The sequence below is a fragment of the Empidonax traillii genome, unplaced genomic scaffold (genome assembly GCF_003031625.1).
Source record: "Empidonax traillii isolate 1590-97213 ecotype Southwest subspecies unplaced genomic scaffold, ASM303162v1 scaffold419:size1009643, whole genome shotgun sequence".
NCBI lineage: Eukaryota > Metazoa > Chordata > Aves > Passeriformes > Tyrannidae > Empidonax > Empidonax traillii.
In genome coordinates, this window is record NW_020955612.1 from 186,470 (window position 1) to 211,350 (window position 24,881).

The 24,881-nt window shown below is 41.1% G+C and overlaps 2 protein-coding genes across 4 annotated transcripts in view; one reads left to right on the forward strand and one right to left on the reverse strand.

Annotated features, from left to right (window-relative positions):
* Nucleotides 1–24,881, forward strand: part of RALGPS2 (Ral GEF with PH domain and SH3 binding motif 2) — a 96,293-nt gene that overhangs the window by 51,304 nt on the left and 20,108 nt on the right. For all 3 annotated transcript variants that reach the window (XM_027894174.1, XM_027894175.1, XM_027894173.1), the window contains 5 exons: nucleotides 17,733–17,870; nucleotides 18,743–18,833; nucleotides 19,780–19,847; nucleotides 20,490–20,625; nucleotides 21,418–21,569. In XM_027894174.1, the coding sequence (XP_027749975.1) occupies nucleotides 17,733–17,870; nucleotides 18,743–18,833; nucleotides 19,780–19,847; nucleotides 20,490–20,625; nucleotides 21,418–21,569 (585 nt within the window). The remainder of the gene's footprint in view (nucleotides 1–17,732; nucleotides 17,871–18,742; nucleotides 18,834–19,779; nucleotides 19,848–20,489; nucleotides 20,626–21,417; nucleotides 21,570–24,881) is intronic.
* On the reverse strand, nucleotides 180–15,447 carry ANGPTL1 (angiopoietin like 1). Its single transcript, XM_027894176.1, has 5 exons — nucleotides 15,124–15,447; nucleotides 8,185–9,034; nucleotides 3,322–3,515; nucleotides 1,406–1,676; nucleotides 180–428 (listed from the first exon to the last, which is right to left on the reverse strand). The coding sequence occupies exons 2-5, from the start codon at nucleotides 9,002–9,004 to the stop codon at nucleotides 241–243; spliced, it is 1,473 nt and encodes a 490-aa protein (XP_027749977.1). The 5' UTR covers nucleotides 9,005–9,034; nucleotides 15,124–15,447; the 3' UTR covers nucleotides 180–240.

A 24,881-nucleotide genomic window follows, 5' to 3' on the forward strand; every position in this document is an offset into this window, starting at 1 on the left:
TTTCAAAAAAACCCACCGTCTGTCACAGTAGAGAAGGGCTCTAAAAAAAAGGAGGGGGGAACACGACAGGGAAAAGAAGACAGGAAAACTGTAGGCCTGCTTTTTGCAGGGGCAGATTGTGCAAAATAATGGTTAAAAAAAAAAGTAATACTTTATTTATTTATTTTTTTTTTCCTTTCCTGGAACTGAAGCACCGGGAAGTTTACACGGGATCACTTGAGCGCTGTGGGCTTTCTCTCCTCAGTCTATAGGCCTGATCATCATCTGAACTGCTTTCAAGGAGTAGGAGCCTCCCCGGTACTCAGCCCAAAATATTCCATCCTGGTACTTGCTCCTGTAGTGGCCTCCCCTGTACCACACCCCGTTGAGGTTGGAGTGGGCACACGCGTTGTACCACCAGCCGCCCTTGTGGAAGTGAGCGCAGTTTCCTGTGGGACAGAGGGAAAGGGGTGAACCTGGAGAAATGGAGATTTACTAAATGGTTTGGTGTTGTGGCTTGTTCTCAGGGGGCACTCAGAGGTGCTTCACAGCCTGTTGTGGTCGCCTCAGTTGCTGCTACTGTTTGAGTTGTAAGCTCTGTTGTAGCAGCAGCCGTGGGTGGAGGGGGGATTATTAACGCTGTGTTTAATGGGACAGCTGAAAAGGAAGGAGATAACTCCTCTCAGGCTACCAGCACTGCTTCTCCATGAGCTAACATCCAAGGAACTCGGGTTATGTGCTGTTTAGAAATACTTTAAGGGAAGCCATGTGAGCTGATACAGCCCCAAGCAGCACACGGGGCCACGGCTCCACAAAGACTTGCTTGTAACTTGTGTTTTTACTGTTACTGTCTGAGAGTTTGCAGGATTTGTCCAGCTTTGTGGTTATTGACAGCTGAGGAAAAGCAGTTGAAGTATTGCAGTCCCCAACCTTGCCTTTACTGCTAAGGGGAAAACTGGAGGACAGGAGCAAAAAAGTGTGCTTTAAGGAGGACAGAACCAGTGATCTGCCCCTTTCTCAAGTATTGGTACGTGACTGAGCCTCTGCACACTTGCAGTTCCTTTCATGGTGTCCAGAGGCTTTAGTTCCTGGTGATTATTGTTGTGTGGGAGCAACACAACTTGGAGATCACCTGGACAGGGATTCTGACTGTGCAGTCACAACGCAAGTGATGAGGGTGGCCTCGAGCTGAACAAAGTTGCTGAGGTGTGTTCTCAGTGAGGGTGATAGAATTTGAATTTCTGACTGGTGCAGGGCATTGGAGGGAGCGCTGCCAGCGTGATTCGTGTCCCCGTGGGTTTGAAGCCCCTTTCAGTAAATAGAGCCGCTCTATCAGGATTTACATCCCGTTTCTGGGTGCTGTATTGGATTTATAAAACGTGGTACAACTGATGGAGTGCACATTCCTCGCCTTTCCCCTCCTTACCTGAATACATGTCCCTGTCTCTGTCCAGTGTGGTGAATTGCTTCCCGTTGTGCCAGATCATGGAATCTCCTGCGTTCCCTTGGTAGGTGCCGAGGCGCAGCCGGTAGAACTCGCTCTCGGGCTCCAGGCGGAAGCTGCTGTACTCGGCGTACACCTTCTTGTTGCTCCAGTCCTCCAGCTCGATCAATAGTCTGTAATTATCCTGATTGCTGAGCATGTAGATGTTTTCCAGTCCCAGCCAGTACTCTCCATCGATGTTTCCAAATCCTTTCTGTGTGAACAAAGATCAGGAGGGCTTAGTTTTTCCTGTTTGTCAAAGCACTCCTCAGCTGGAGTGTTATAAACCGGTGGAATTTGGGTACTGGAAGCCTTTAAGCTTCTGAATTACTGCTCAACACATTCATTTAAGTGCCTTATTTTGCTGCACTTGGACTGCTGAGCTGCACGAGACGCTGCCAGAATCAGTAAAGGTAGCAAAATTTCTGTGTTCTGGGCTGTCCTTTTCTATTTAAGGTAAAGGGGGTGAGAATTTCGGGGAAACCGAAACAATATATTTCTTGACAAAGCTGAGGGAATCAGTAAGAATGGATGAATAGTGGAATTTTAGGGGTATATTTCCAGGTTGAAAAAGGCGTTTATGGATCAACCACGTCAGTGTTCAAGGCAAATAACTTTTTGTTACCTTTGTATTTCAACTGGTGTTGGTTTGTACTGTGAATTTAATCACATAATTCATCTGTGCTCTTTACTGGATTTATTAGAAATTAAATATAAAGGCATCTTTCATTTCAAATCACAGACTGCCAGCACAATAGACGTGAAGTGATGTTTCCTGTCTGCTCTCTCTTCTGCCCAAGTACACCAGTGTTGCTAATGTTTGGTGTTGCATTGTAACCACAATGTTTATGGCTACTTGATAAGGCATTCCATAACTTCCTTATTACATTTTGTAGCGTTTAACAGCTCCCAAACCAACCACACACTGTTCTGAGAAGTAAGGACTTTGAGTAACTATTGATTTAATTTAATGATTATTGATCGATTGATTGGATAATTTATGTATTCATTATTGATTTAATGATTCCTATTTGAACCATTAAGTTCCAAGAGTGCAAGAAGCAGAAATGCTTATGCTGATTTTTTTTTTTTGTCAATTCCTTTGTATTTTTAAATTTTTAAATTACTGCTGGAGCTGAAAGTGGCTCGGTTCTCCCCGCAGGTACAATGCAGGTGGCATTGCACATCCATTTCAGATGAGCACAGCGCCGCAGGGGAAAACTGTGTCCTGTGTGTATGAAGTCAGCACATGATTATTTAAAAAGCCCAACCAAATGGCTGTTCAAATGTCCTGTTCAGCCTGTAATTACTCCAAAACAGCATCCATTGCTCATCCTGGGCATTCTGCCTGCGAGTGCAGAATATCCCAGTAACACACAGGCATGTGTTTCCCTTCACCAGCCTGACATCTTCACATTTCTAACCTAAATTTACAAGTGGAGATTATTTCCTTCAGTTCAGTCTTAGGACTGTTTTTAAGTTGAGGCCCCGATGCTGCAAATCTATTAACGTGTTTGAATGAATAATTTCACTGGCTGAGTTTGCCTATTCATAAGGGGGAACAATTAAGCTTTACACGTCCTTACTGCGGTTCTCAGTGTGTTAATAAAAATCATGTGTTTAGTTAGAGCTTTGTAATAAGTGGCTTCCCAATCAGTGTCTAGAACAACATGTGTCTCCCAGTTTTGTTGTGCATCACAAATAGAGGCTATTTCAGACCACAAGCTGGTTCACACAAAGTTAACCGTGCCTTGAGGAAAAACAGGACATTCCCACTGAAATATGTTTGCCTCTGAGGGGTGGCCACTCTTTCCAGTTATCCTTCTTCACCCACTGACTCTCTGCATTCCACAATTTACCTTGTAACTGTCCCAGTTCCTGAAGAAGTTGACAGATCCATCTGTCCTCTTCTGAATTACTGCCCATCCTCCGGGGTCCAGGCTGTTCTCACACCACAGTTGCATTGGCTCGTTGCTGTTTTCAGGTTTGATCATGTAAATGCCACTGTTGGAATGTCCAGCTTCCTTGGCTTGTTGGCAGTCTTTGAATGGACCTTTTGGAGGAGATACACTGTAAGCATTCAAGCTTGGCTGTGCAGTGCCCATTGTTCAGGAAAATTTTGGTGATGGAAAGTCAGTAATTCAATTAAGGTATAAAGCTACCATGGAAAACAGTGCAAAAAGTTACTGTCTGAGATTAATTGTGTATCTATAAATAAACATATCCTCTCTCTTTATGTATTTTTAAACAAAAACTTCATTTTGCTAGACAAATAATAGACCTTGTTTACCAACACTTAATTTTTTAGGTAGGTCTGCTGTGTTCAAGATTTATACTCTTTCTCTTGATACTGAAGTGCATTATAACTTTTATTGATTATTTTCTCCTTTTTTACAAGAGGTAGACATCAATTTACCTCATTATCCTGGTGTATCAGTTTGAAACTCTTGGAAGTTAAAACCAAAACAAACTCGGGATACCCAACTAAAGCTCTGAATACATGAGTAGTTTGGGAGCTGGTGTAAGAAATATTTACTGCCAGAGCCTACAGGCGTGGAATTTAATCAGAGAGAGTTCTTACACTGCACATTTTTTTGCCTTTATGTATTTACCCAGTGTTTTGGGTGGGGCTGTTAACTGTGGATAGGAATCTTTTAAAGGTTTCTATGTCATCCAGGTATGATACAGGTGGATGGGTACTGATGAAGAACTAAGCAATGGAGAAGGATTTCTGAGGAGACAAAAGGGCTCATAAACTTGTTTTCAGGGCTGTGGCTCTACAAAAATGCTGTTCCTGTTGAAAGCTCTATTTTAGTCCACATGAATAGTGGTTTTACAAATACCACTTGGAGAAGGGCAGCTGGTGGTTCTGTGAGAAGGGTGCCGTTTTCATATCTCTGAAAACTTTGCCTTTCATTTTTTGGTAGTACTTTTACTTTCTGCATTTTACAAAAGAATTTGTGTGTCTATCATGGCTTCAGTTGGTTTAGAGAGGCTGGTTATTTACTAATGAAAAGCAAAGTGTGTTCTAATGGCTGGTTAGGGGTGGGTGCCCTAAATATGTTCGAAAACTCAGTATAGCTGAAAATAAATTACCTGCAGCTTTCCTCTCCTCCTGGAAGGCTAATTTGCTCAAACATCCTTGGAAGTTCAGAGAGAACTCATCAGTCACAGAAGCAGCTCATGTGCAAAGCAGCACAGGAGACAGTTGTTGAGGTTATTCTTTAATCAAAAGCAGAGGTTGAGGGAGATTGACCTTCACTGCAGATTAAGGTTGTGTGACAAAAGCAGGTTGAAAATTGCCCTTCTCTCAGATATTCAGGTAGTAGTTTCCAGTTTGACAAGTATGTGATTAATAAGAAATCCTTAAAACATTTCCTATTAATTAGAGTATATAAAGCTTGTGTATCTAATGAGGAGAACTTGGAGCTGCTGGCTATGACAGAAGTACGGGGGGTATCGCAGACATTGAGCCCTCATTGCCAGTTCAGCTGCACTGGCAGGATTTGTGATGGAAAGAAATCCTGTAGCTGTGGTATATGAATGCTTTTTCTCTTGTTCACAATTAAAATTTCCAGGTAGATTGTGAAAGTTGCAGAGTTTGTCCACGAGATAGATAATTTTGTGAGTTAAGCCGGGTCTCACTTCCTTTCCTCGAACTCTCCATGAGAGACCTAAGCAGATGTTTGCAGTGATTTTAAGTAGTTTCTAAGGCAGACAGAATTCTACCAGTCTGTTTATATAATGCACGTGGATCACTTCTAGAATGCAGCTGGCATTAAGGAAACAGGATGCAACTTGTCTGCTTTGATGCTCAGCTTTGTCTGTGTGCTTATCATAAGTTAATGTTTTGGTGGGGGTGTCAGACTTTTGCTGTTACTGTTAGGAAATCCAGCATATCCCATCATTTTTGGTGTATAGCCTTGAACCTTTTTTCTTGATTAATGATTACAAGTTCATGCTGTAAAAACTGATCTTGTTCAGTGGAAATGCTGAGATTTGTGAGGCAGTGGAAGGTTCTCCACAGTGCTGGTGTGAGTGGAGGCTCTGACTAATGAAAAAAGCATGATTTTCCTGCTTAAATTCTTACAGATTTTGTAGATTATCTACATAAGGAATAAGTATCTCACACACATCTACTCTTTTGTAACAGCCTGTGTTCACCAAGTCACTGAGACAGTTCTAAGGCAGAAGTACTCTGAGAAGATGAGCTGTTAAATATTTCACTTCTAAAACTGTGGTTTAGATGTATGATTTAGTGCAGATGATATTCTGTGGTAAATTAAATGTGGTAGAGAAGGAAAGGGATTAAATATTTTAAGTTGAAAGCTTAATAACTTGGTGGTGTAGTAACATTAAGAGGCCAAATGTTATCTTGAGCAGATGATATGAAAGCTGTGCTTGTGTAAGCTTCGTATAGAGGATTTGAGGGGGCAACAGTAGAGGAGAAGTGCAAAATAAAATTGGACTATTAATATATTAAATTATATTGTTAACTGAGAGGTATTAGTAGGGGTGTGAGGAGGGAGAATGTGTAATTTTCAAGCACTGGGTTAACTGGAAACTGCTTTTTGCAACAATGATGGCAATAAATGTTGGGCAAATTGTGACAGCTGTAACCACAGTAAAGTTATCCTTCCTCAAATTTTAGAGCAGTATTTGTGCAAATTAACCAAACTACCCAAAAATAGAACCTCATCCTTCTGTTCCCCATGTATTTTGAGTTTTAGTCTCTACCCACAGTATTTAGATGCCCATTGACCCTTCTGTAAACATAATGTTGTGTGTAGGTATTTTTAAGGAGCTTTCACCTCCTGTATCTGATGAAGTTGTACCTACTTGTTTGTCCAGGTGTTTATTCTGACATAAGCCTTTAACAGACCTATTTTAAATTGGGCTGTTTGGTTTTCATTGGTCTTTTTTGACATCTTTATGCATTATAAATAGTCCTTATCTTTTAATTGTAAAGGTGGCTTTTCTATGACAGTTTTCAGGCTGTGCACTGTTAAATCTGCTTACCTTAATTTTGGGAGTCAGAGATAATAACTGGGCATTGTGTTGGAATTGGGGGTTTGATGATGGATGCTCTACCAGCTGTAGCAATTCTCAGCCCTCCTTTTCTCAAGGCACTGCAAGAAACCCTTAAACTTCCAACTCAAGAAAACAGCACTAAAGGAAGCTGAAGGAGGTTAAAATAAGTGTCCTGAGATTTCTTTGTGTTCCCCTGCAAAAATAGCTTCCAACTCTGAACTTTTAGGGGTTAAGGGGTCAGTGAAAAGCAGGGTAGATAATTCAAGGGATAACACTGCTCGTTTTCTCTGTGCAGCAGGCACGTATCGAGAGAGAAAAAGATGCATTTAGAACAAAACCTTTAGGTGAGGCTTTGCTGGGAAGCAGGAAGTTGTGTGGTTTTTTAGAATGATACTTGTGCTGTCTGAGCAGACATCAACGTGCTGTTTGGTAAGACCTGTTTCCTTTGTGCCACGATGTGCAGTTGAAATTCCCGTGACGTCTGGCATTTTAACTGGGCTCGTGCCTGAATCTTCTGCAGGCCTTGAAGAAAAATAGTTGTTCTTTACATCAGCAGCTGGTTGGTTGTAATGCTGCAGGACAGTCACAAATATTTGGCTTCATCTTTGGAACCAAGTTAGCTTTGAACTGAGACTAAAGGCAGTTTGAAAAAAAAAAAAAAACAAAAACAAAACCAAAACCAACCTAAACCCAAAACCCTTTCACTGGGCTAACAGAAGCCAAGGGTAAGCACTTGAATGGATGTCTGAGAACTTGTTTTTCTGAATCCTTGGATTCTTTTAAAAAATAACAGTTCTGTCAATTATTTAATAAAGTGAGAAACACGATTTCAGGGCAGCTCAGAGGTAGTTAATTATCTTGTCTCTAATTTTGATTGCTAGTGATAAATGAATTTATCTACTGACCTGAAGAATGCAATATGTGAAGATGTGATACAGTCTCCTGAATACATGTTCATAATATTTATGGTATTAGTTTAACTTGCCATCCCCTGCTGACGTCTGACTGCTGGGATTGTGGTTACTGATTTTAAATTTTCAAAGCTGAGTGCATCTAATTGGATCCAACCTTGATTCAATTATCCTTTCAAACTTATCACTTGAATATTTCAACCAAACACTCCGAGACTTGCTGCACCACTGTGATGGTGGATTTAGATGTTCATTTTAAAGCAGGTCAGAATAGAAGGATGAAAAGTCTTCTAGCAGGATTATCTTCTGGCAAATGTGTCTAAGTAAGTATAAAGAAGAACTACTTAAAATCACTTCATTTGTTTAAGATTAATTAGTTTCTCTTATTCACCCTTGCCTGCTACTGTAAAATGCCTGGCTGACAGGTATCATCAAAGAAACAGGTAAATAGTGGAAAGTTTATGCTAATATTGAATTTTCATTCCTGTAACTCAAACCCAGCTGGAGAGAGATGACCCTCAGTATTTTGTGACTTAGAGGTGTAAATTGTTCAGGCTGAAATTCTGAGTATCAGCCATTGCAACAAATTCATCTTATGCAGAAATGGGCTGTTTGGCAAACTCAAGCCTTCCCTGGGAGGTGAGAGGGGGACAGAAAATCAGGAGCAAGGGCGAGCTGTACCAGGTACTTTGAATTCTTGGTTCTGTGTTGATAGTGGGGGACAATTTCCCTCGGGAGTGGAGAGATGCCAGGTTAGACACACAGCGATGGGTAACTTACCCTCATTAATCAGAGCCAGCGGGGGCACTCTGAAAGGACTCTTTGTAGGAGAAGTGGCTGGATCAGGTGGTGGCCTCACATCTCTGGGGTATCCCGGGTCTCTCTGTATCTCGTTGCCTCCCAGGAGGACGGGAGTGTAGGGCTGGCTGTTGGGAATGTGCTGTGGCACCACCTGGACGAGGGGCGGGGAGCCGTGGCTGTCCTGTCGCGAGAAGATTCTCAAGCACTGCTCTTCCAGCAGCGAGATCGTCACAGACTGGTTGTTCACCAGATCAGTCAGTGCTGCGTATTTTACTTCGAGCTCCTTGTATTTCGTTGCCATCCTCAGCATTTCCGTTGTGACGTTAAGGACTTTGTTTTCCAGCTGGGAAAGCTCGAGGGAGTTGTCGCGCTTGCGGATTATCTCGTGCAAGAGCTGCATGTACAGTTGGGTGACCCGGGAGTTCATGTTCCGACTTTCTTTCCTCAGTAGTTTCACTTCGTTCACGATGTTGCCATCCACGTCCACCACCAGCTGCAAAATGTCAATCTCCCGCTTCTGCTTGGACAGCACGTCCTTCAGGTTCTCGATGTCCATCCTGGTGACTTCGTCCTTCCTGCTGCCGCCAGCTGGTCCGTTGGTGTTCACGCAAATTGGCCCCGTGATTTTTTGCTCTGGGACCAGGAAGGTGTAACCACATTTCTTGCCTTCCTCCCCACCCTCTGCTGAGCGAGGGTGTCTCCGCTGGGGCGTCTTGCTCGGCGTGGATTGTTCCGTGCAGCGCCCGATGGACAACAGCAGGAACAGCAGGACACCCAAAGTCCACTTGAGTATCTTCATTTTACCACCAGCGTGGTGACTGTCAGGAGGCTGCTGAGCAGATAAAAGATAAAGTCAGGAATCAGAGGCAAAACTAAAGCTCCTCGACTGTTGAACTACCTGAACTGGTGAATTTGCCAAGGTGTGGAGCCAGACCTTTGGAATCTCTTGGAGTTAGATTCCGTTAGATTGCTGTCAAAGAATTAGCTTGCTGTTTTGAGCAGCAAACACTGAAATTTAGACATGGGATTTAGTAGAGGAGTTGTTGAAACAGATGAATTTTCAGAAACAGTGTCCTGCTTAGATTGTTTAGCACTGATTGGACTGCTCAGATCTGTGCTCACTGCACAAGGTTATAGAACACACGGTGCTTGCAGAATCCCTTCATGGAAGGGAAGTAGACAAAATTATTTCTGTAAATGTTGGAATTTGGTTTATAGAAATATTTCTGGTCCTCTCTTAGCTTTATATCTGCATAGATGTATAATTTGCTAAATACTATATAAATACCTATTCATATGTTAACCCATTTTTTTTCAAATTTATATATACAAAGGTGTAGTATTGAAAAAATACATTTTTAACACTATTTTTGGACACTGATGTTAGGCAGGAGATTAGCTTAAGGTAGTTGTCTTACACAGTGAAAATTACTTATTCAAGTAACTTTAAGTTTGTGAGGAAAGCTTGGGACACTGTTCTGCGCGTGTGTCCCTATTTGGTTGCCTTGGGGTGCCCATTTCAAATTGTTGTCTTGCTATTTTTGTATTTTTGAGAAGATTTTTGTCCAAATAATAGTGAAATACCAGGTGTTTCATTCATCTTTAAAGGAAAATAATTAATTTCTCTTAACTTCGTGTAAAGACTTAAAATGGTAAAAATCTGGGAATTCTTTTGAGCTATGACTGGAGATGGTAAACAAAGGTAGCACTTAAGTAAGGGGGGAAACTCCCTCTTTTTTATGGTTTGTTTGCTTTCTGAAGCAGATGACTGTCCTTATCTCAGCTGTTGATCTGCCTTTCCTTGCCAGGCTACTTCTACAAGCCCTTTTTGCTTGGCTTGAAGGTTGTCTTGCAAGCTCTGCTTCTGGGAGGGGGAGAAAACGCTTGCACTTAACACATACTGAAACCCCGATTTTTTACCCTGCATGAATGGAGGGAACACATAAGTTTGAGGAGGTGTATATCAAAAAAGTAATTTCTCTTTGTTTGTAGTAATAGGTAATTAAAACTAGTAAATGTAATTTTTTTTTTCAAAAGCAGAACTTGAAATTTTTGTTAATATTTCTCTGCTGAAAGTGTTCTGTTTAAAGAAACAAAAAAAAAAAGAAGAAGGAAAAAGTATCACTTTTCTCCAGAGCTGCTTGTGTGTTTTTCTTTGGTAATTTCAGACAGTTAAAATATTAATCACTTGAATAGTGCTCAGATTTTGGAAGTTCATTAGGTTAAATGTTCACATGAATCATGGGAAGCACGTGGGGAACTGCTCTGTGTGTGGTTTCTGAGCTGACAAGGATGAGCTGAATTAATTGTCTGAAGCTTAAAAACTCTTCGCGTCTCCCTAAATTATTTTTCAATCCTTTTATGTTCAGTGTTTGCAGATTGAGGGAAAGTGGCTTCATGGCATCTGGTTGGGGATGAAGCCCTAGCACAAGCCCAGTACTTTACTATTTTCACAGTATATAATAGCTACTTCATAGTCCAGGAAAGTGAATAGCACTTTAGTTCTTGGTAGCTTTTAAATACCCTACAGAGTTACTGAAATAATGAATGGCTGGGGATTTTTCCCACAGCAGCACATTTTTTTTTTCCCCTGAAATACATTAAAACTTAAATGAATCTTTCAAACCCCAAACACTTTGCGACACAACCCACGTTCTGCCCGTGTATTCTGCTGCAGTCTGCTTTCTGCATTTCTTTTAATATTAAATGTGTTCATTTTGAACTTTTACCCTTATGTGTTAAAGTTACAAGTTCTGTGCCTTATACATGTGCTGTCAGACCATTAAATGAATTACAGGGTCTAGTACAGCGCAGCCAAAAGCAGCAGCTGCATAAGATTATGCTCTAGAATTTCAACTGATTCAAATGTCTTGCAGTAAAGTGAGACATTCAGATAAGCAGGGATGAGTTCCTTCCGAGGATCTACCTGGTAGGGAATGTCTTTGCCCCCACGGAAACTTTGGTGTTGAAAAAAATTAAATGTCTTAAAATGCTGCTTGTCGTGTTTGAGCAGCTTAGTGCCTAACTTGTTATACAAGAATAGGTTCTGAGCAACATATTTACCTGGAGTTTTAATCAGCTTAGAGGGAAATGAAAATACTGTTTCAGAAATTTCCTGGTGTTCTGGGCAAGCAGCTTAAAAAAATAGGAGCTGTTTATCCAAAGTATCACAGGATGATAGCCTTAATATGTAAGACCTGAGTGACAAATTAAAATTACAGTTGGGGAAATAGTTGTAGGGTTTTCGAATCAGACACATTCTGTCCCAGATTCCCAGGTTTAGGTGTTTAGGTGGTGGCAGAACTGTTGGGAGATAGTTGAGGCTCTCAGGGATCAGATCACACAGAACCACAGGCAAGGCTGGAGTTGCTTCTACCGAGGGGGGCTGCTGGAATACCTGGTTGCAGACCTTGGGAATCTGTGATTGCAGACGCTATTGCTTTAAAATATATTATTTAACTCCTTATGAACTGTCATGTTTTTAAATTGGAATAAGCTGCTGCTTCATTTGGTTCTGTCCCATTTCTGGGCCACCCGGTTGTGGGGCTCAGGTTTCTGCAGAAGTTGCATTACGTCTGTTCTGTCACACGGGTGTTTTATGGCTTCTGCAGGGGAAAATGTGCAATTATTCCTTGCTACACAGACTTCTTCATCAGCCTGTCAGAAACACTCAGAGCTGTGGACAGAGTTTCAATACCGTTTTACGTTTAATGCCGTTTCTTTTCTTCTCGTTTCTTTCTTTTTCCAGACTGATCCCCGTGCAAAAAAACCCAACTTGTTTTCAAAATTAGTCTTGGACGTACTACTTTTAGAAGTGCTTAAAGGAACAAAAATTCTAATTTAAAAGAGCAAAACAAGCCAGTAACTACTATTTTTGACTCCTATAACACACACTGTGTTATCCCTCTAAATATTTTATCTCAAAGACAGAGTTGCAGGGACGAGGATGTGTGCAAGTTGGTATATATTTGTCATTTATCAGCTTTCTGCACAGCAAACTATTTGTTCTTTGTTATACTGCTGTGATTCAGGTTCAGCAGGATGTAGAATTTGGAAACCCACGGCACAAATTGGAGTCTGTTCCTCCAGAGCTGCCCAAGGCTCTCGTTCTCCCTGGGCAGTGTAGGGTGTGAGTGATGGATGTGACAAAGGTGGTGCAGGTAAATGTGAGTCGAGGGTTCCCTTTGTATGGAAGATGCTGTATCAGTACTTATCTTTATTCAAAATATTTATTAAAAGAGCATGGTCAAGTGATGAACACCAGTGGTGCCCTGTTATATGTAACAGGAAGAGGAACAGGTTTCTTTGAGAGAGTAAATGATAATACTGAGACTAAAGATCCCCTGATCCCAGTTATTGATGTCATACATCCTTCACTTTCTGTTGAGCTTTGCCCAAGCAGCTGAAATCAATAAACCCAGCTGTGCTCCCCTATGTCTACACAGGATAAGTGAGGATTTCTGTGGATTTTTTTTTGGCTTTAAAACTGGGCCCATAACATTGGAAGGAACAGTGATGTGGGGAAAACAATCTTATTACAGGAGAAACGTCCACATAGATTATCAGTATCTCTCCGTATTTAAGTAAGTTCCTTTTCCCTATATAAACAAGGGCTTTTCCAGGAAGTCCCTCTGCCTGTGCTGAAATAACAGGATTACTTCCAATTGTATTGACTGGGATCCAGGAATAGTAAGTTGTTGGGTTTTGTTCATCAGAGCTGTGGTGTATTGAGTCACAGAATTCCGCCTCTTGGAGATGAATATGAGTCTGATTCCGTTCGGGAAAGGCAATCAGAAAGTTGTCAAGGGGCTTTTGAAGTACTCATTGAGAACATGTCACTTTTAAGAATGGTGAATTCTTAGTTGCCTGCAGAAGGGGTTGGTAAATCTGGTCATGGTAGATATTCCGAAAGCACAGCCCAATTTCAGAATGTTTCCAGGTATTTTGGTGGAGTTTTTTTTTTAAAGTGAGGGTTCCTTTATGTGTGTTTGCAGCCACCGTGTGTGTTTGCGCTGTTAGAACAGGCAGGTACAACAAAACAGTGCTTTTTCTTGTCTTTGGAAATGTATCATTTAGGGGCTCCAGAGTTGTCTTTAAAACAGATGCTGAAGATATCAAGCCATCTAGCTATGTTTGCTATAGGAAATTTTACTTCATTCATTGGTGTCTAAATGTTAAAGGACCTAAACCAACAGGGCAGATTACAAAAAACAAAGCCCAATAAAACCATAATTAAGACCTGATAGAGCCATGTGGTTACTGCCAAAAGTTTAAAGGTTAAGATTCCTTTAAAACTTTAAATAGTATATTTTTCCACCCTACTTCAGATCATTCTTTTGGCAGCAGCGAAATATTAGTACTGCGTTATTTGTCTTAAAATAAACATCTCAACATTTGAACTCCAGAGCTGGAAGGCAGCAAAGGGGAGAGAGAGAGTTAAAACCTTGCACATAGCCAGTTTATTGCTTTAAAATTATTGACTCAGCTGTTTTCATTTGTGGGAGATTTAGGAATTGTTCTAAGCAGCGTAAATCGGAGCCTTGGCTGATGATGAATGAACTGAGCCTGGTGTCCGGAGCACACGATGTGCCTCGAATGGGGGTTGTGGTGGTGGTGGTGCTGTTGTTGTTTGGATTGTTCTCCTTCATATGTAAATAAGCACAAAAGGATAGTAAGGAAAAGGGCTCAGAAACCTGGAAAGGATCCATCTTTCTTGTTCCTCAAGGCTGCTGCAGACTTTTTTCCCTCCCATAGCTACCAAATCTTAATTAATTTTGCTTTCTGTAATAGTTTGCTTCTACTTTTAGCATCAGCCCCTTGGTTCTCTCTTTCTGTGTCAGGCATCTCTGAGTTAGTTCATACAAATACATAACTTAAAATAATTTCCATTGTTCTGGATTATTTACTGTATTTTAGCTTCCAAGTCAGCGTGAAGAAAGGAAAAAAGTAGAAAATTATGCATTAGCAAGTCTTTTTGTGGTTTTTATCTGTGCGTTTGTCTGCTGTTTGTAAACAACTCTCTTGTTTTAATGGTTGACTTGCAGCAGTGTCCTTCCCCCTCCCTCTCCTCAAACAACTGTAACAACCCCCTCAATTTTCCACTTTATATAGTGTTGCCTTGTACACTGCACTTCATGTTTACGAAATGGATCTTGATTTAGAAACAAACTGCAGTTCAGCTGAGGTACAACTCACTTTCCAGAAATTGTTGAAGGAAGGGCTTAGTGCCTGTTGCAGCAATGTCTTTGGATTTTTCAGCTGCACAATTGTTTGTGCTACAGACCCGATTATGTTCGGAATCAATGCAGGACTGGTTTCTTGGTTGGCTCCACAACTCAGGCAACTTCCACTCCTCGGAAGTACCATAAATAAAAGTGGACTTGAAACGATATACAACGATTGCTCCTTACAGATGTGCATTGATTTGCCTGGGACTTTTCACAGTGGTTTTATTGAGGTATCCATTTTCTAGTTCTAGTAATGCAAGGTCTATGCTGTGGTGTTGGGTGGAATCCAGCTCCCCTGAAATCGATAGGGGTTTTGGCTTTTGCTTTCTGGTAGGATCGGAATTTCACGTTAGTATGTTCACAGGACCCAAATTACATGCTTAGCAAACACTCTGGGAGTGCTAATTTTCTGTAACTGTAGATAACAATACAGCTAAACAACTGAAACCAGTTCACCCTTACAACTGGAACGAGTTAGTCTCTGCTCTTAATGCAGAGTCCTTTCTAATGCCTTCCAAGTTTCCAAAGTCTACCAAATGCCACAAAAATGAGTTTTAATGTCAGTTGTCAAATTTTTCTCAGAGGCTGAGAAGGATTTGTTTCTTCACAATTGTGTGTTGAGGGAGATGTATGTAGCATTCACAAATAGCTCAAAATGAAACTTGCAAGTAAGAATAACTTTAAAACTTACCAAGAAAAAAAGTCTTCCAGCTGGTTTTGCTTCTGTGGGAGATGGAAAATCCAGAGGCCAAGTTGCTTTTTCTTCCTGTATTACCCGATGCTGTGGATTGTTAATCTGCAGTTGGAGCTGAAAACTGCTTTTGTCTTTCTCTGTTAGATCCAAGCTGCACTGAGGAATTGGGTTTCTCCATACGATAACCAAACTAACTAATCATTGTAAAAAAAAAGGGGAAAAAAAAGTAATGCTCCGCTGTGCGTTATTCCAGGAGAGAGAAGGAAATGTTTTTTTGAAACTGCAGTGTTTTATTCTCACAGAACAGAGCAGAAGTGCTCTAACCAGCTCCAGCTGACCCAGATTCCATATACATCACTTTTGGACAGTGTTTTTTTTAAACAAACACACGCTCGGCTCAGCCGTTCGGCCCACCTATGATGTCACCGCGAGCACTCGGAGAGCAGGAGAAACTCCTCCTTCGGATTTCCTATCCATACCCTCCAGAAAAGGAGGGGGTAGGGAGGCTGAGAAGTCAGGAACAAGGAAAGATTGTTTGCCAGTAGAAGGGAGGTACCATATGGCAACGGACTGTGCAAGAGTTCAGCAGGCAATTACAAATCAAACATTTTTACTACGCTGCCTAAAGATGCCTTTCAAGTTATTACAGTACTGGGCTTCATTTAGAAGAAAGATTCTTTCAGGCTGATAAAACCTGATTTGTGTTGCTGGGAATAAAAGGGGCAGCCTGGCTGGATACAACAGGGAAAATGAAGCATTTGTAGTCTAGAAGAATGTTCGACAGAATGTCGCGTTCGATTCTGGACGTTCACTTTAATAAGAAACAGCTCCGGTCGTTAAAGGCACGAAACCTCCCCTACATGTGGAAAATGTTAAAACTCTCTGTGTGTGTGTGATGGTTTTGGGTAGGTATCACGATGTTTGATAACATCTGACCCGTGTTAGAAGTAGCAAAAGCCGCAGAGATGCACTGAGCAGTGCAGAGTCAGGGCTGGGTTCTGTCCCTGCCCAGCCAGCGCTTGGGTACGTTCAGTTTGATCTCTTGGGGTTCTTCACAAGGGCTGTGCCAGTCACATTTGAAAGAGAACTGCCCCTGTGTGCTTTCAGAATTATTTTAGATTTCACAGCAATGCATCCAGTAGCTTCAGAGAGCTGCTCTCCACAGGAGAGTCCTTCATTTAGCTGAAAAAAAAATCCGGTGCTTAATTGAGCAAGTCATTCAGAGACATAATCCTACAAATGTAAAATCCTGCATAATAGTGCAGGTGCCTGTTGCAGGGAATTTCCCTAATTATAGTTAATAAGCATGATTTACTCCTATCTGTGGAAGGCTGAGGAGGTTTGGGATTTTAAAGGCTTGTTTGGACATAGCTTGGTATAAAGTCAGGTTCAGGACAGCTTACACAGTGTAGCGTGGCAATTAAACGGGGCTGCCTGATGGTTCTGATTATCCTTTCTGTTTCTTAATAAACCGTTTCTAGCAGAATAGAAAATTGAGAGATTGAGTGGGGTATCAGGTCATGTGTAATACCTTTTTATTCGCTTTTTTATATGTCACCTTTCAGCCACAAGTATTTTAATTTGTTTCTGTGTGTGCGCACACACGCGTGTGTGCCTGTTGATTTTGGAGGGGTGCCCAGAGTTTCCCAGCTCACATTTGAGGGCTGTGCTGGTTAGGTGCTGTACAAACACAACTGCTGCTCTTGTGAGGTTGCATTAATAGTCTTCCACCTGTAAAGCCGAACTCCTTGTTATGATTTTGGTTATACAAGGCTGAGAGGTGAAGCGAAATGTAATTTTAAAACTTCCCTTTAACAGAAATTGGGTTTTTGAAATAATATTATTCAAGTTTGTGTATTTTTTTTTTTTTTTTTTAGTTTGGGTGTCTTGTGAAAGATGCAGGGGACGAAGAGCAGTTCCTCTTAATAGCAGAGTTGGTCAGGATGTGTTTCATTTAGTTGAGGCAGAATGATCAGTCTTTGGGTGAAGTTCAAGAGATGGAGTTGCATTTAGAAATAAGTGTTTTATCTACAGCATTAGTGTGTAAGGAGGAGGATTTTCATCTCTATATGATCAGGGGATGGAAAGAGTAGTAAGATTACAAACAGTGCAGGGGGAAAAAGGCAGGTAGAAGACTTAAAATGTCTTATCTGTAAGGCTATTGGATTCATTCCACATTTCAGTCTGATGCCCTTTTTCCCTGGTTAACTTTTCCCACATTGCTGCAAGTTGAGTTCGAGCTTTTATTCAGTTGAAGGGTTACAGATACAATTTTTCCTTCTAGTATATTTTAATTGCTGAAAGAAGTCATAGCTTCCTAAACAATCAGTAATTTTGCTCGGGTGTTTTAGCATTGCGTGTTCAGGGTGCTTCATGTTTGTCAAGGGAATTGTTCATTGGTGCTGTGGTGAAGGTGGGGTTTGCGAGCAGTTGTTCACGCCCTTATAATTACTTTTAGATTTAGAAATAACGACATTATTAAAGACCTGCTTGCACATCAGTCAATGAAAGCAAAAATTCTTCACAATACTGTTGGTGAGGTTTTTTTTTTGTGCTAAGTGTGAGACACTGAAGTAAAGAAACTTTTAATTTCCATCTTATTTCAGGTATTTATCTGTCAGACTTGACATATATTGACTCTGCCTACCCATCCACAGCGAGCATTCTGGAAAGTGAGCAAAGAACAAACTTAATGAACAACATTCTCCGAATTATCTCAGACTTGCAGCAGTCCTGTGAATATGGTAAGCTATTTTGGAAACATTGCAGTGTTAGAGAGAAGAACTTTGTAAAAGCTTCAATATTTGTTTGCTGTAATGCAGCTTAAGCAAGGCCCAGCTCATTAGAATGCCATGAACACCCTCCCTCATCCTCTCAGACCAAAAGTCAGGGTTTATTTTGGTGTTGAGACGGAGCATCAGCGTGAGGAGACAGAATAAAATCACCCTTTTCTTACACACATTTCTGCAGGACGTATTTCCTGATGATAAATGTGGAGTACATCCTATTTGACAGTAGTTTTGCTGGTGTGTTACAAGCTTGTAGCCGTGTGTTTCATAATTTTATGTCCGTGAATTTTAAAAATATGGAGTAGTACTTTTACTGGAGGTAATAAAATACATTCAGCTTGTCTTTTGGACATTTATAGTTCTGTTCAGGGATCAGGTCATGTATTTTTTCTTCAAAGGTCTCCCTCACAGTGCCCTTCATATTCTAGTAAAGTTGTAAGGCTGAGTTTGCAATGGTGGAATGTGAATTAGCACAGGATTGTGGCTTCCCTGAAAGCTCAATATCAAGAGAATTTGGGCTGTGAAGGAGTCCTCAGACAGAGCCCTCCACATTCCAGGTTTGGGCCTTTCAATCTGACCTGGGAAGTTGTCTTTATTTTCCCTCACATGTGCCCTGATAATCAGCTCTGGGGGTTGTGAATGTGGGGAGTGTCAGCTCAGCACGTGAGATTTGCTATGAAGTTCTAAAATTTCAGTATCACCAGAGACTGTAATTTGTACCTTCATCTCACATAAAAAGTCAGGAGACCTGAATCTGCTTAAATAGTTTCTGGAGAATTGCTTACCAGTGAGTGGTATGGTAATAATAAATGTCATCTCTTCTCCAGATATTCCTATGTTGCCTCACGTCCAAAAATATCTCAACTCAGTGCAGTACATAGAAGAACTACAAAAGTTTGTAGAAGATGACAATTACAAGTAAGTACAAAATGCTACAACTGACACAACATAACATAATAACTTCTATAACACAAAGCCTGTCACTTGTAGGATTGTATATTATATGATATGGGTGTCCCTGCTGTTTTATTTTTTTATCCCCCAAGGTGTCTGTCAGCGAAGAGGCTGAAGTTAGAAACCAGCCATTGTGACTTGAATACCTGGACTGTATTTTAAAAAATTAAATTATAAAATTGTAACGATTCATTACTGAACTGTTTGGGAATAGGAAGGAGAGGAGCTGTCAAACTTTGAATTTTTTTTTCTCTCCAGAATGAAGTAGATTTTTTTTTTGTACCTTGCTCATTTCAAAGATTTTTGGTTCTGGAAACTGTGTGGACAAGATACACTTGATCTTCCTGGAGTTCTCTGCCCCTGGAGTCTGCCTTTTCTGTGGGACTTTTGGAAATGGCATTAAACAGTGCCTGTTACAGAAAAAACTTGAATTATGGATGAAATCAAGTTGATAATGTGTTTTCCAAGACACAAAAGGATTTTGGACCAGTAAAGACAAAAGGCTTGGCTTGGCACACTAGGCTTTATAGAAAAATTTAAAATAAAGAGTGTGCCAGGAATAAATATTTTAGTCAAGGTGAGGGGAGCAGTTGTATATTTTTTTTTAATTCTTCCCAGGGTTTTATGCTGGAGTAGCAATATCCTCAATGCGTTTCTGGATCTGCCAGAGGTCCCTGGGCCGTGGAGGTCCTGGTGGTGTTGCAAACCTGACCTGCTCTGTATGAACCAAACAATGAAGTTTGGAAACAGTGTGTGCTGAAGATAACTCTGCACAGTTTGTATTCACTTCATAGCATTTCTTGCGATTGTAGAAGCAGGCAGCTTTCAACTGTAAATTGAAAAAATGCTTTTTCACAAGCTTGCATTTCTGTTTCCTGATGAAGTAATTTTTAATGTTTCTTTAATGCAGACTTTCATTAAAGATAGAACCAGGGACCAGCACCCCCCACTCTGCTGCTTCCAGAGAAGATTTAGTAGGTAAATGCTTAACAAATGTGAGAAGACTTGAGGTTGTCCTGTGCATTATTTTTGAGTTGTGAACGTGGAAAATATTTGCCTGAGGCCAATAAAGAAGTGTGAAGTTCAAACACTGTATATTTGTAATAAAAAGTCTAAAGGTGATCTGTAAAGAAGGAACTGAGTCATTTTTTTAGGTTCTTGTATGTATTGTGGCACTAACTTGGTAGTGTCAGTTGGGGTGAAGAGCTATTAAATATTCATTCTTTGTTGTGTCCAGACAGAAGGGCCTTCATCTAAACTTTTCCTGGTGGGATGTGCTTCCAAAATCGGACATTCTTCTTGGTCAATGCCAAAAGTGGTTGAAGGCAGGAGTCTGAAAATGTAGAATCAGTGGGATTTGCCAGTGTAGCAAATGCAGCAACCTTTAGGATTAAAAAAATATTTGTAACTGGATGGTCTGTTTGAACTAAGGGTGTTTGATTTTAATCCTGTGCAAAAGATCCAAAGTGCAGGGGTTTAAATTATTGGTGAGTTTTATTGCAGACTGTCCCTTATACTTTGAGTTTAGGAAGTTTTGTGTGACTCTTCCTTGGTTTTCTGAGAAGTAGCCCTGACAGTAATTCCAAAGTGACTCAGGAGTGATGTCTTTTCCCTTCCCAGGCTCTGAAGTCGGAGCATCTCCACAGAGCGGACGGAAGAACGTGGCAGCTGAGGGAGCTTTGCTGCCACCAACACCCCCTTCTCCTCGGAACCTCATACCCCACGGGCACAGGAAATGTCACAGTCTGGGATACAAGTCAGCACTTTGTTTAATATGAAAATCTTCTCGAACTTTGTGATGTCTCATGTTTCCTTACAAAAGCTGTGCTTTTAAAAAGTGGCATGATTTGTTCACGGAACTTCACTTACTGTAAGGGTGGGATCCCAGTCAGAACTAGTGGTATCCCTGTCCAAGACAATTAGTCAAAATAGAAAGACTGAAATTATGATGATAAGCCTAGGCAATGAGTTAACCAAAATGGCTCTTTTGAATGACAAAACTATCACTTTTAACAAATCAGTGCCAGTACAATTCTTTCAAATTCAAACTGAAATAACTGCTTTATTTGTATTTTTATAGGGAGACCTCCTTTGTAGACTTTCATATAACTTTGTGTAGTAATGGCTGCACTAAAGTCTACACCTTTTTCCAGGTGTACTTCTAATTAATATTTTGATCATTGTCGTCACTTACCTTGTGATCTTTCCAAAATGCCAGGTTGTAGCTATCAAGTAATTAATAACTTCTATTGTGTAAACTTACCTTTACTGAGCTAGAATGCAGTTCTACAGTTCAATTATGTGTTATAGGAAGACTTAGGATGTTGAAAGTAATTGTTAATGTACTCTTGAGTTTCTCTTTGTTACGTGAGTAGGGTGAAGTTTTAAACCCAGCAATTCCCGTAGTTTGTGCAGAATTGCTTGTGACTCGGCCATGATTGAGTTTGGCATGAGGAACACCCTACCTGCAATCCCTCAGGGTGTTCCAGCGACTCCTGAAACGCATCCCAGGTAGTGCTGTGACAGCCCTGTCCCTGCCTGTTCGCAGTTTCATACACAAGATGAACACGGCGGAATTTAAAAGCGCGACATTCCCCAACGCGGGCCCCAGGCACCTCCTGGATGACAGCGTCATGGAGCCCCACGTCCCATCCCGAGGCCAGGCCGAGAGCTCCACCCTTTCCAGTGGCATTTCAATAGGTAGGAGCTGAAAACGTTCCCATGCGGTGATGGTGTTCTCCTAGTGAAGGTTTTAGCACGATTGTGCCTGCAGCAGAACTGTTCTGAAATACCGATTGTGTTTTGGGACAATGCTGGGAAATGCAGGTGGAGGAGGGTGGAATAATTTATACACCCTGAACTGGGAAATTATAAAAAAAGGCACTTTTTTTTTTTTCCTCATCCCCTTTAATGATACAACATCTGATACTCCCCTTCCTTGATGGGAGGTGGAAGGAAGTGCAGGGCATGATTTTCTGTTCTTTTTTTTTTTTTTCCCCTGAAATCAATCCAACTCTAAAATGTCTTTTGGTTGGATTTCTATTGAAAATGCCATATTGACTTGACAGTGAGAACTGTAAATTGCTGACAGTTTTAAGAGCATCATTTCCAAATACTTCTAACTTGGGCAGAAGTAAATAGAAATCTAACCTTCAGATAACTTGAAATGTCAGAGTCTACTTAATACTGGTAACTTATTTATCTTCGTATATTTAGGGTGGTATTCTTTTTTGGGAACCTCTGCTTCCTGAGGGTCTTCTGTGACAAGAGTTGCTCTTTTTTCCAGTTGTGCACAGAATCCTTAAAGGGAAGGGAGGGCAGGACAAATGCTTCTTATATCCACCTCTTTGCAACCAGGGCTAGGAAGTGGAACCTCTCTAACAGTCCTTTTTCTCAGATTTCTTAGCTTGATAGAATTCAGTGGTGTTTGGTTTTTATGCTTTTATGGTAATAAAAAAACATTGTGGCATTTTACAGTTCATTGGAGAACTTAATTTTAAAAAAACACTTTTGCATTTTAGCCTTTGTGGAGAGAAACAAGGTCACGGATTTTCAGATTATGCTGTTTTTCTGGAGCTGTACACCTATTTTCTTGAGGAGAAGGCCATATCCTGAGAAAACATTAACTAGTTCATGGGGAAAAAGTCAACTATCTAGAGGCAATGATTTAAATTTAAAAAAAAATTAATAGGTGAATCTGTGGCATTAGACCAAATGTGTGTCACCTTTGTTGAGACGTAGCATTGCCCTTTTCTCAGGGCAGTGTTTTACTTAAGTTTTCTGTCTAAATATCTAAGGAACTCTCTGCAGCTGATCCTTTCTTCCAGGGTGGATTATTTCTTTACCTCCATTAGAGCCTAGCAGGGAAGGTTTGGCAGAGCTGACAGGCAGTTTTTCATGAGGTACAAGTGAGAACCAGCCTCTATCCAGATATTTTAGAGAAAAGGGGGTTTCCCTGCTCCGTCTCATCTCCGAATTTTTCAGTTCTGTTCTCTAGCTCAACCATGACCTTATTGATTCCATGCAGTAGGAACAAAATTGCCACTTTACAAGACTGGTATAAATCACTTGTAAAACAGCAACCCTCGTGCGTTTTTTTGCAAGATCAGCATTTGTGGTTAAAACTTCCTCCCTCCCGTTCTCTTCCACCTCCAACCTCCCCACACTCGGATACTTCTGTTTTAACCCTCTTTTGACAGTCCAGCACGCATTATAACTTTTGCTGCTCTAGGTTTTGAAAGTCTCAATGGCACAAAAGATTGGTGGAGGTGCTAGAAATACGTATGGGGGGAAGAAAGGAAGTTTTGGAGGTTTGCAGTATCTGTGACTGCAGAATTCTTGGAAGTGTAAGTTGCCTGGCATTCTGTGCTGCTGCCTCAGCAGGATTTAAGGAAGTTGATTGAAGCTGCTGAGTTCCTCCATCATGTTTGAAGTAGTCTGTTTACTCAGGACTTGGAAATAGTACAGTCACTGCAGCAGAGAGGAGGTTTATGGTGTTCTACAGCACAACTTCAAAAGATGGTCAGGAAAATGTCTTCTGAATGTGGGCACTGAAAAGAGTGTTATTCCTCACCTTGCCCGTAAACGTGGATTTAAACCTCTTGCTCCAGGAACAGGACTACCTTTTTTACATATAAGCCTATATAGGACTTAACCTTTTGGATAAATGATCCCTCTTCAAAACATGGACAGAGTTTCTGCTATGCCAGCACCTTGAATGTGCCTTTAAAGACGACTGTAATGCTTCTTTAAATCGCTCTGGTGTTTCGAGGGCTCAGAGGTGTTCAGGCGTTTCCAGTCCCTCCACACTGGAGGATCTGATATAATCTGCCTCTGTGTTCCATATCAAAGCAGCAGCAGCAATGTACCATCAGTGTCTGCAGGAACCCCGCAGCGTGTGTTAGTTTAGGCTAAAAACACACCTTCAAGGGATAACGGACTATTCTGGTTGTGTTGTGTTGGGAAGGACTGGCAGAGTCCCTTCTGGGAATGGTGCAGGGAATACCCAACATTTTTACATCCATTAATCTTTCTGATATGAAGGATATGCTAAGTGGGTGTTTTTCATTGCAGTGAACGATTCTTAAAGCAGCAGCAGTGCAGAAAGTGAGCCAGGCAGGGGGTTTGCTGCAAACAGACCAATCTGTGACATGACAGCCACGGTCAGAGGCCTTTATCAGATTCTTTTCTTCATGTCAGGGCTTGGAGGGTGATTGTGTGCTTTTAACTCGTTCTGTAAAAAAACCTGGAACTCAAAAAATATTCAAGATTTGGCCCCTCTTATATTAATGCCTCGTGCTTGGGTCAAAACAGCTCTTGTTCCTGAAGCCATGGGACTGTCATCCACAGCTGAGGGTCGTGTGTTGTGCTGGAGTGAGGGAGATGTCCCTCTGGTTCTGTTGACATCTTCCTGTATAACACAGGTCTTTGTCAGCTGAACAGAAGTGAGAAATCTTTTTCCAGCAATGCCAGGGCTGTCCTCATCAGAAGGAAGAAACACTTGTCCAGTCCTTTATACAGTATCAGATGAGAAATGTCCTCTTGATTTCAGCAATGTATCAAGAGGAAATAGTCTCTTGTAGGTTTTAGATGTTCATAATGTAGGCAGTTGCATTTGAGCTGGTGATAATTGGAGCTCCTTATAATCGCAAAGAGAATTATGATCTCCAAGGTTATGATTCATCTCATTCTTAGGTGGGTGGCTAAAAAGAGGTTATGTGACTTGAGTCCTTAAAACCCCACTGTATTTCTGTTGATTGCAAACAGACTTTTGATAGACAGCACATGAAAACACGGAATAGTGCTGAAAATGTCTGTTTTGTGCAGACAATCCAGAATATCTGCTTTCAGTAAACTAGGACAGGTGCTTTTACTTTGCAGTGAGAGGTTACTGAGAATCCCCACTGCTTGCTATCAGCAGGTCCTGAAGCTGCAAGGTGTCTTTGTTCTGCTAAAAGGAGGATAAATTCAGATGCATTTACTAGATCGTGGTTCCACTCAGAAACAGCACAA